Source organism: Chrysochloris asiatica, unplaced genomic scaffold, assembly GCF_000296735.1.
Source record: "Chrysochloris asiatica unplaced genomic scaffold, ChrAsi1.0 scaffold00123, whole genome shotgun sequence".
Classification (NCBI taxonomy): Eukaryota; Metazoa; Chordata; class Mammalia; order Afrosoricida; family Chrysochloridae; genus Chrysochloris; species Chrysochloris asiatica.
Window position 1 is genome coordinate 9,691,148 of NW_006408641.1, and position 11,163 is coordinate 9,702,310.

Here is an 11,163-nt window from a genome sequence, read left to right on the forward strand (position 1 = left end):
TTTTCCTCTCTCTTTTAATATACCGCTCTGGTAGCATAGTGGTTACGAATTGGGCTGCTAACCTCAAGGCAAGCAGTTCGAAACTACCAGCTGTTCCATGGAAGAAAGATGAGGCTTTCTGCTCCCATAAAGATTTGCAGCCTCGGAAACCCTGTACAGGGTCACTATGAGTCGGGACTGACTCCAAGGTACTTTACAACAACATTGAGCAAGAAGATGAACTTTTTTAAAGATCTAGTGCTCTGACTGATGACTACCATTGTCTGACTGAAATAAAGGGGGACTACGGAGTACAGAGTCATAAATAGTCCTAAGAGCACAGCCAAAGGTTTACCAATTAACTGAGAGAGAGGGAGGCTGCTATCTACTGGCCTGGCAGCAGGGCCTCACTCACTTCTTAGCACCATGGGATGTAGGCAGAGACAAGAACCATATCAGAGTTAAATGAACTCTAAAAATCATCTAATTTCCATGCTTTAGGCAAGAAAGTAGAGACAGGAAACGCTCAAAGGTACAAGTTGGTAGCATGTGACCTTCCATTAAAGACAAAGGGCGATGGCAGAAGCCCTTCCACGCATAAGCAGAACACAGAGAGATATTTGGGTAAGTCAGAGGCAGGCACTGTCCAACCATGAAGCCAACTGTTGCTGCTGCTGTTATGTGCCATCAAATCGGTTCTGACTCACAGCAACCCCGCACAGGGTTTCCAAGAAGCTGCTGGTGGGTTTGAACTACCAACCTTGTGATTCAAAGTCAAGTGCTGAACCAACAGCACCACACCAGGAGTCCCAAGAGCTGCCCAAAGTGAAAACCATCACCTAGCACCTTCCACTTGAGTCTCACAGACAATGGGAAAAGGTTGTCTCTGTCCCAGTCAGACACAGACCTGCTGGTATATGAACTAGCTTCTTAGTCCAGAAACTGGTAAAGTCAACAGGCAGTAAGTAGCCAGCCTGCTGGCTCCCAAATTAAGTAAAGTTCTGCAGAGAGGAAACCCCACATGGAAGACAAATTGCTACCATCCCTTCAATTCTCCAGCAATTTGGTATAACCCCGCAGAAACTGCCCCTTGGTCTTCTCATTGGGTAATGAATCCACTCTACACACCAGGTGTTGAAGAGGCAACACAAGAAGAACGTGCAATAAACCCCTTCATGTTGTTACAAAACCCACAAAGAGACCATCCATTAGAGAACACGGATCCACATGTTCTGGTAAAGGGAAGTAGCAACTGAAAACCCACTATCACATGGGGACTTCAAATACATTTATTCTTTTACATTTCAGAAATTTATAATCCTCATCTTACCAGGAAAACACTGAGACTTAGAGAAAAAAAGAAAAGTAGCTCAAAGTCGAAGAACAAGGAAGTGTTAGTGCTGGAATTCAAACCCAACTTTACGCCATTACTCTCAGGATCTGGTAAGCAGCTTTGTCCCCATCACCACATCGACCTTGTGGGGCCTACAGCCACTGTGGTCCTTCAGGACATGGGCCAGTCTCCATGTTACCAGCCAAGTGCACTTCTAGAAAGAACAGCAAGCCTGGTATAGGCCAAGGGGCTCAATCTATGTGTACGAAGGACAGGACAGCACAGTAAATAACCATTGTAATAACACGTACAGTTAACTGAGCATTTACTACGAGCAAACCTTTTTAAGGAACATTATACAGTGAAACCTGTGAGAGCAGGGCGGTCTTGCTTTTTCCGGATCTCACAAATGCATCTTACCACTTTCCTAACATTCTTTTATTAGTGGAAAATAACGTTTGCATTTTCCTTGCCTGACCCAGATTCTGGCTTTCACAGGTTTTATTGTACATGCTGGGGAATCCTGGGGTGGTGCTGTAGGATAAGCACTGGCCTGCTAACCACAGGGCTGGCAGTTCAAACCCATGAGCCCCTCTTTGGAAACCCTGTAGAGGGTCATTATGAGTCAGAATTAACTCGCAGTACCTAAGAACCACACTATACATGTTTGACCAAATAACAATATGGTAGATAACTTGATTTTTCAGATGAGGACATTGAGACTCAGAGAATTCACACACCTAAGAAATGAAATTTGAACCTAAGTCTGTTGTTAAATGCTGTCGAGTTGGTTCCAAAGCATAGCAACCCTGTATAGGGTTTCTGAGGAGTGACTATTGAGTCTGAACTGCTGACCATGCTGTTCAAACTGACCTGGTCAAGCGCTTATCCTACAGTGCCACACCAGGACTCTGACACAAGTCTATAAACTAGCTGCCATTAAGTCAATTCTGACCAATAGTGCCTCCATGTGTATCAGAATAGAATTGTGGCTTCCAATGGCTGGCTTTCCAAAGTACATTACCAGGCCTTTTTCCCAAGGCACCTCCTCTGGGTAGAACTGAAAAAACTATCAGGTTAGCAGCTGAGCATGTTAGCTATTTGCACCGTCTACGAATTCCTTCCCAAACTCCACCACGCCCACTGTGAAAATGAAATGAAACCCAAATGGGTCATTCTAGTCAATTCTTGATGGAGGGCTCCCAGGCCCAGGTTCAGCCCTGGCCCAGAGCTCCAGCCACTACCTTGGTTGAGATAGGTCAGTGTCTCTTCATGCAATTTCACGGCTGGTGACGTAGAAGCGCACAGCACGTACTGCAGAGGCGGCAGGCGAACCTCATTCTCCGGGGACAGCTGGGGTTCCTCCTGCTTGAATATGGGCAAAGCGAGGACATCACTGCAACACAGAGGGAGGAGTGGTCAGAAGCATAGCTGGAAGGAGTCATTTGACAAAAACAAAGCAAAGTTGGGAAGATGGCTGCAGCCCATTGGTATCAACAGCAATACAACCAAGTGGCTCAGTGTGTAGGTTCAGTTCCATACCTCATGTCTTCAATTGTCTTAGGTATTTTCAAAGAGAGTAAACGAGTCCTTTATGATTCCATTTTTACTGAACTGCTCACAAAAGGTTTATTCAATTACAGTTGAGGTGATTAAAAAAAAAGAGGCAAAGTTATCTAACCAAATACAGAAATCTCTCCAACAAACAGACTAACAACAGAGGAGCTACTTTTAGATGTCATTTGGTTTATTCATGAGCCTTGCTTTCTCAATGAAAACCTGGTCTGACAAATGAAAAAAACAATTTATATTTTTTAATAAATTAATATATTTCTCAGACCATTAAAGCCATGTATGTCCTAGGGGCTGTGTAGACTACATACATGGAGAAACTCTTTTACTCTTCCAGTTTGAGACCTCCTTCCAGCTTTTCTAAAACCATACAACTGGCTAATGACCCCTGTTTTAAGAGTCCTACTTCTTAGTGTTGTTGTTGTTATATGCCATGGAGTCGGTTCCGACTCATAGCGACCCTGTACAGAGTTTCCGAGGCTGTAAATCTTTACGGGAGCAGAAAGCCTCATCTTTCTCCCAAGGAAAAGCTGGTAGTTTCAAACTGCTGACCGTGAGATTAGCAGCCTGATTTGTAACCACTAAACTACCAGAGCTCCTTAAGAGCCCTACCAGTCTCTCCTAAATGCAAAGCAAGAAGGAAGGTTTCAATTCCATTTACTTAGCCAAATGGAAAATCTTGAGAAGCCCCAAAATTCTTTTCTTCTACTTTTCAACAAAAAACTCATCATACTAAGAAAAAAAAAAAAAATCCATTTGTGACTAGGGGAACTTGTTTCTAGAGCATCTTTTTAAAATGCCCTCACAAGAGAGGGGAAGGGGGGAAATCTTTGAGAACAAGAATGCTCTGTGAGCAGAAAAGATTTCAGACCTGTAACTTCTGAGCTATACAGAAACAGGTGCCAAAAAAGTGCCACTGTCTTTATCTTGCTCAGCTTCCTCCTTTGGTGTATCCTGGGTTATGGATCCGATTAGATGACCCCACTTTACTGTATAAACAGCGAAGTCACTGGTACAATTTGTTCCTCTGACAACACAATAAATGAGTGTCTCTAAAACACAAGCCTGGCACACATGCCAACAATATCTAACCAATTCTCAAAAGGAAAAGCCTGGCTTCGGGCACATTTTTGGGACAGACTTCCATGTGGGGGCCTCCCATGCCACTGCCTGGTGGCCAAAGCCACTCCAATGCAAAGCTATCTAGGCTTCTACCAAAAAGGGACACACTCCACACCCATGCGGCTATCTAGGAACATGGAAGTAGTATGGCAAGCCTGCTTTCCTGGGGATTGCATAATATCTTATTTGCCCAGACCATGTTAAGTTAATAATCCATGGGCTGCTGCCTTTAAATTAAAAAAAAAAAAAAAAAGGCATTAGAACCATCATTCAACAGTAACTTGTTTCAGGGCTGATATCCTTATTGACAAGGAATAAAAGTCAAAAGAACATGAAAGTAAAAAAAAAGAATACGAAAGTGAAAAAGGGATGAAGAGAGTGAAAAAGACCACTACCATGGTACAAAATGAAGTGCCATAGAGTACAGAGACAACCAAAAATAAGACACAAAAATCGGGAAAAGTACCAGACCCTCACTGTTAAGTTGGGGGATGGGGACCAGCAGCATAGTCACTGTGCCTTGGCCAATGCCTTGGCCTTCACTGAAGTCAACCTCTAGACGGGCAAAAATCCCAGTTTTCAGAAAGTGAAATAAAAATTACTTTTTTTTTACCCATGGTCCCCAAATGACCCCAGGAGCCAATATGACTTTAACAACACTGTCCACAACAACACCCATCCCCTTCCTTAATGTAAGTCCAAAATATTAAAAGGCACCTGTGGTATCCCACAAATAAATTCTCATCTCAGATGTTGAAACTGTTCCTTCCATGCAAGGAAAGGATTGTTCCCAAGCGTGGTGGCATTTTAAATACACTCACCCTCAGCCCCAGGTCACCTTCAAATTCATTTTTTTGAGGTCTGGCAACATACTTAATGCCCACAAAGAAAAATTTAGGCAAAAATAAAACTCCAGAGTGCCAATGAATAGAAATATATTCCATCTTGTGTAAGTGAATGGATACAATTTTCTAACACCCCACATGGATACCCTACCACACTTCTCCCATCTTCTACATCTTGGATTGATGAATAAAAAACTAGAGGTACATCAGTTGAAATTCACCCATTCCTTTGCTTTCTTCAAGGAGGACTACTGAACCAATAATAATCAGAAGCCAGGATTTACAAGTCTCTTGTGGTGTTAAATCTAAGTGGGAACTTACTGGAGCCAAAAAAGAAAAGAAAAATCATTGTGATTCCCCTAGACATTCTCAGTACCCTGCGATCGCTTCAGCCTCACCGTGCATTTTTCCAGAGCCCATATCAAATGCCCTTTGGGTTAAATTAGGCACATTTAATAAACTGTGACTTGGATGGAAATAAAGACAGGCTAAAGCTGGTTCAGGCGAGTTCAGAAAGTGAAATGACTGCCCATTAGTACCCAGCTAGCTGCAGACCATGGAAAAACAATCTTCCAGGAACTAAATCACACGGGGATTCTACTTCCTTAAAGAGTAGATTCTGGGGGTCGGAAGAAACTTTGCAAGGCAGATAAGACTTCCTTTTCCCAATGAAGAGTCAGATCCCCTACAGAAGAAGAAAGATTTACACCAAGGGCAATAAACGTGCGGCCCTCAGGCAAATACACGCCAAGACCACCTGGAGCTGGGCGCGCCATTCCTCCCAGTCCGCAGCTCGGTCTGTCCCGCAGAGAGGAGAACCGCGCTCTGCACCCACCGCCCCAGGGCCCTACACGGCGTGCAAGAGACAGTCCCGGGAAGTGGGTTTTCTGGACAGGCACCAGACAGACGGCAGAAGTTGCCTTTTCTTCTCTGACACCAGTGGGGTCAGGAGATTAGCGAGGGAGGTGAGGGTGGGGAGTTGGGGGCTCCGGCGGGCTGTGACCAGCAGGTGCGTGCTCCGCGTCCTACCCGGGTCACAAGCGGCGCGCCGGCGGACAACACTAGGCTCTGCGCGCTCGCCTCCCGAGCGTGTCACGCCGTGGCGCTTTAGGGACTCTGTGGAACGCTCTCCCTCAAGTGCCCCCAAGGACCGTGCCCCGACGCCCCGAGAGGACAGCGGACTCCAGGAACGTCGCTGCCGCTGGGGAAGAGAGAGACCTGCAAAGGCGCTCCAAACCCAGGCCGGCCCGATTCCCGGCTCGACCGGGGACGACTGATGGGCTCCCGAGCCGTCAGCAGACGACGTGTCACCCCGCCGACCCCGCTCGGGCCTGAGCACTGCGCCCTGTCCAGCTCCGGCGGCGCGAACCCTTACCGCAGGTAACTGCCGGAGTTGTGTTGATTGTAGTGCTCGGGTTGCGTGTGCCAGAACAGCATGGCTGACCTCCAAGCGCCGCCGACCTGCGTGGTAGCAACACTTTCACCTGAATCCCGCGCTCTAAACTCTCCGCGCCCGCTGGCGGGTGCATTTATGGGCGGCCCGAGAGGCGGGGCCGCGGCGGGACCGCCCCTGGAAAGTGATGAGCAGCCGCTGCACCTGTGCAGACCAGGGTGGCGCCCCTCCTGAGACTCTGTGCGTCCCCAGGCCGCTGGTTGGGACTGGCTGCTCTCTCCCGCCCCAGAATCAGTCAGGAGACGCTCACTCCAGCCGTTCGGTGAGAACAGAAGCTGGGATTTTATTCTAAGTACGAACGGAAGCCACTAAAGTGTTTGAAGTCCATGAGTCGCATTTCTGATTTGCATTTTGGAAAAGATTCAGCTTGTATGGTAACAGTATACCAGGCAATGGGTTGTATGGGGACTCTATCTCCCTCAGTCCACTCCCGCAACAGGAGTGGCTGTGACTAAGGAGTGCAAAGGGGGCTGGTGAGGACACAGGGGAGCTCCATGGTGCCTGACCCACATCCAGGTGATATCCAGACACCACCACCGTCCTGTATGTATCACGATTCTGGCACAGAAGAAGCAGGCTCACTGTCACTCTGTCACTGTTGATTGACTCTAATAGAGAAATGGGACCAGAACTCCTAGCTCCCCAAAACATGTTATTGTTGTTAAGTGCCTTCCAGTCGGTTCCAACCCATAGCGACCCCTGTATAGGGTTTCAGAGGAGTTACTGGTGAGCTTGAACCACCAACCTGCGGTTCAAACCAATTTGGACAAATCCCTTCCTAACCCTACCCTCCTTCCAGATCAACTTCCAAACTGGCTCCTCTAAGCAGCTCTCATGGACTACCACTCCCCACTGCCTTGTGAGGAACACGGCAACATGCCACAAAGATACCCAGGACATGCCGACCTAGCTGAAGGGGAGTACTTTAAGCAGACATCCTTCAGCATCCTCAGGGACTGTACTGCTTAGAGCCATCCCTTCCTAGTATTGGCCAAGACCCATATCCAAGTAGTATGACTATCCAGGCAGGCGTAGAAAAGTCTGGCCATTTCACAGATGCATGAATAGACACACAGGGGGCAAAGGTGTGGGAGGAAATGTGGGAGTAATCCCATGAGTATGTATAGGTTTACACAAGGTATTTGTACATAGGTATCTATTTACCTTTGCTGCAAATATATCCATGAATGTGGTAGGGCACACAGGGGACAAAGTAATGAAAACTTGTTAGATGTAGCCAAATACATTGAAAGAATGAGTCACTGGTCCTAGGGATTCAGGACTATAATCTTGGGAGGCACCAAGATCATTTAGCATAACACAGTCCACAAAGACAATGGTCTACATTCTACTTTGCTGAGTAGCGTTTGAGGACTTCAAAGCTCAAAAGCAGCCATTTAAAGTGCTTGCTTTTTCCTGTCCGAAGGGATGAAGAGTGTTAAAACTTGATCCAGTGTACCAATGCATCATGTGTGAATATCAGTCTTCATGACTCTGAGACCAAAGCAGCTACCACTACCAAGTGCTCTAAAAAACAACAACAAGAAAATTGCATTGGAAGGTCCTGGATAGAGTGGGAGAAAATGTGAAACATACCACAAAAAAAATAATAATAATAATCAATCCTAGGCATACAGGTCAGATAGAGAGACTAGTGGAACTCTGAGACTATGGTTCTGGGTCCCCCTTCAGGGCTGGGCCTGAATTCACCCTCATGGTCACTTTTCAGCTAAAGATGCTGTTGTTGCTAAATGCAGTCAAGTTGTTTCCAATCCTAGGACTCTGTATGGGGGTTCTGAGGATGTAAATCTTTGCTGGTGCAGAAAGCCTCAGCTTCTCTCTTGTAGCACTGGCAGGCTCAAACCGCTGACCTTGTGGTTGGCAGTCCAGTGCTTATTCTATAGAGCCACCACACTCCTCACGCATACCATAGAATGGTCAACAGTTTTAGAACCAAAGGGCAGAATTTACACAAGGACAAAGTTCAAAGGGTTGGAAAAGAAGAAGGAATGGAAACAAGAAACACAGGAAGTGGAATATATAATGCCACATGGAAGGAGAGCAGTCACTGAGATGAAACGAAGTGTGTATGACCTGTTGAACGTGAACTGATGATCTATCTGCTCTGTAAACCTTCACCCAATTCACAATAAAAAGGTAAGGTGGGAACAAGGCTGATGGGCCATTTCAGCCCTGCAGGCCCCTTGTGGGACCAGTCAAAGCCCTCATCAGACCTACAGCAAAGCTCTATCTTCCTCAGTCCAGTCCTGCAGCGGGAGTGGCAGTCACTAAGGAAGTGTCAGAAGCGGTGACACAGGGGGCAGCACTGCTTCACTAAGGTTGGTGTCACTCACTGGCCATCAGTTTGGTAACTCATTACACATGCACATCTCAATCACAGGCTGGCAGGCAGAAGACACTGGGGGGAGAGGAGGGTCTCTACCTTCCCCAACAGGAGAGGGGATGAGCTTTGGGGTCATGTAGGAGGGGAGAGTGGGAGGTGCCTGGGCTCTCCACCCACCAAAGGGGCGGTTGCAGACCAACCCGCCCACAGGACAGTAACACAAGAAGTCACCTCATTGGATGATGTGAATGCCAACAGTGACACTATTGCTACTGCTTCCTTCATCTCCCTTCCACTGCTGTTGATCCCTGTAGCTTGTTTTGATCTTTGAATGTAGTGCAAGTTCAGGGCAGGACTCTAAGAGACCTGGGAGCTTGGTTTTGCTCTTTTGGAACTCTTTGGAACATCCTGAACCCTAAACTCCATCTTGGAATCCTGGTGTGGCGCCATCGGATAAGCGCTCCACCTCAAGGTCAGCAGTTCAAACTCACCAGAGGCTTCTCTATGACTCAATGGTACTTACCAACAAAAACAAAGCTCGGTCTTAGAGTTTGAGAAACGCACATTGTTCAAGTGGGAAGACACTCAAGGGTGCTATGGATTTTTTTCATTTGACAAATAACTCCTGAACACCACCAGCCATGTGTCAGTTTGTCGTACTGTGGTGACTTGTGAGTTGCTGTGATTCTGAGAGCTATGCCATGGGTATTTTAAATACCAGCAGGGTCACCCATGGTGGACAGGTTTCGGATGAGCTTCCAGACCAAGACAGACTAGGAAGAAGGAAAGACAAACTACTTCTGAATATTTAGTCACTGAAAACCTTATGAATAGCAGAGAAACACTGTCAGATATGAGGTTGGCCCAAGTCCGGGCAGTGTTTTCGTTCAGTTGCTCATAGGGTGGCTATGAGTCGCTACGGACTCGATGGCACCTACCAACAACAACAACCGCCATTTTCCAGGCTTAGAACTGCATGAAGGAATGCACACTTACATTGTAACTGGAGAGGCTGGTGGGGAAGCAGCAGTGTCAATGTGGTGTCTTCAGGGAAGTGCAGGCTGCTCTGGGAACAAGAAGTAGGGCTGTGGCACTCTGGAAAGTCTCCAGATGTCTCCTGATGGATGATGAAAACTGGCCCTATCTGCAGAGTGGTGGTGGGGATGAGGGGCTGGAATGGAATGGAACCTGAGTGGCACAGGGAGTTACAAATTGCACAGACCTGGGTTTACAATCCACCTCTGTCAGGTTGAGTGACCCATTAGGGGTAAATTGATCACAAGCTGCCCAATCCATCAAAAGATGGTGATGACATGTGTTTCCCCTCCACTTCATTCTGAACTTGCCCGATGGCTTGCTTTGACTGCAGGATGCAATGAAAGTGATGCTGTACCAGTTTAGGACTGACCCCTAAGAGGCCTGGTGGTTTCAACGTTGCTCTCCTAGAGCTCTGGACTACCACACAAAAAGCCCCCAGGTGTTCAAAGTTGACTTCTTCAATGGGGCTGTTCCAGCAAACACCACACAAAGCAGGGACAAGCTGTTCCCACCAAGTAATACCCAAAATGCAGATACCTGAGCAAGTAAATGGCTGTGGTTTAAGCCACTAAATTGTAATTGTTTCATAGCCATGGAGAAGTGATAGCTGCTGGTCCCTTAGCCTCTTTGAGCCTCAGTTTTGTGACTGATAAAATGGGTAACATTAAGGCTTAGTTTCAAAATTGTGATGAAGCAGAGGGGTCGAATGTTTAGTCAGCCCCCATGTAGTGCAATGGGTTTCCCTTTAGAGTTTTTATCTTTCTAGATGGTCACCACCAATATATAATTTTGAAAATGATGTATTATATATACATATGCTTAAAGGGTTTTGATTGTAACAAGCTTCAACAAAAATACATTTTAAAGAGTCAATTTTTTCATTTACATATAGCCAATGTATCTTATTTACACGTCTTCAATTTAATTAAACTTTCTTCACATATAATATATAAATTAACTAGTATATAGCTGATATATATTGTTTTTCTAGAAAGGTAACTTGATGATAATAGTTTGTCTCCACATTGAGAAGTTAATATAGTTAAAGTTTTACTGAGTTACATAAAGATGAAGACTCAGGACAATAGTCTGTCTACAGAAACATCTGCCTCATCTACATAATTACGGGGGTGGGGGAAACAAAAAACAAAACTGTATCATTGCTTAACTACTGCTATTGATGTAAAATTCTTACATTAGGTTAATTTTTCTTATAAAAAAACACTATTTTTTTCTAGTGATATTTAACTTTAAAAAGTATCCTGATTCTTTAATCTTCAGAGATTAAAGTTTTAGGCAACTAACCATAAAAACCACCACTCGTCTGTCAGTCTGTCTTACTGTGGTAGCTTGTGAGTTGCTGTGATTCTGGAAGCTATGCCACCACTATTTTAAATACCAGCAGGGTCACCCATGGTGGACAGGTTTCAGATGAGCTTCCAGACAAAGACAGACTAGGAAGAAGGAGTGACAAACT

General features: G+C 45.8%; 1 protein-coding gene across 1 annotated transcript in view; it reads right to left on the reverse strand.

The window, feature by feature from the left end:
• The window catches only part of TFCP2L1 (transcription factor CP2-like 1), a 66,424-nt gene extending 60,136 nt beyond the window's left edge, over positions 1 to 6,288 (reverse strand). The window contains exons 1-2 of the mRNA XM_006868746.1: positions 6,227 to 6,288; positions 2,557 to 2,708 (exon numbers count right to left, since the gene is read on the reverse strand). Coding sequence (XP_006868808.1) covers positions 2,557 to 2,708; positions 6,227 to 6,288 — 214 coding nt within the window. The remainder of the gene's footprint in view (positions 1 to 2,556; positions 2,709 to 6,226) is intronic.
• Positions 6,289 to 11,163: the final 4,875 nt, after the last annotated feature.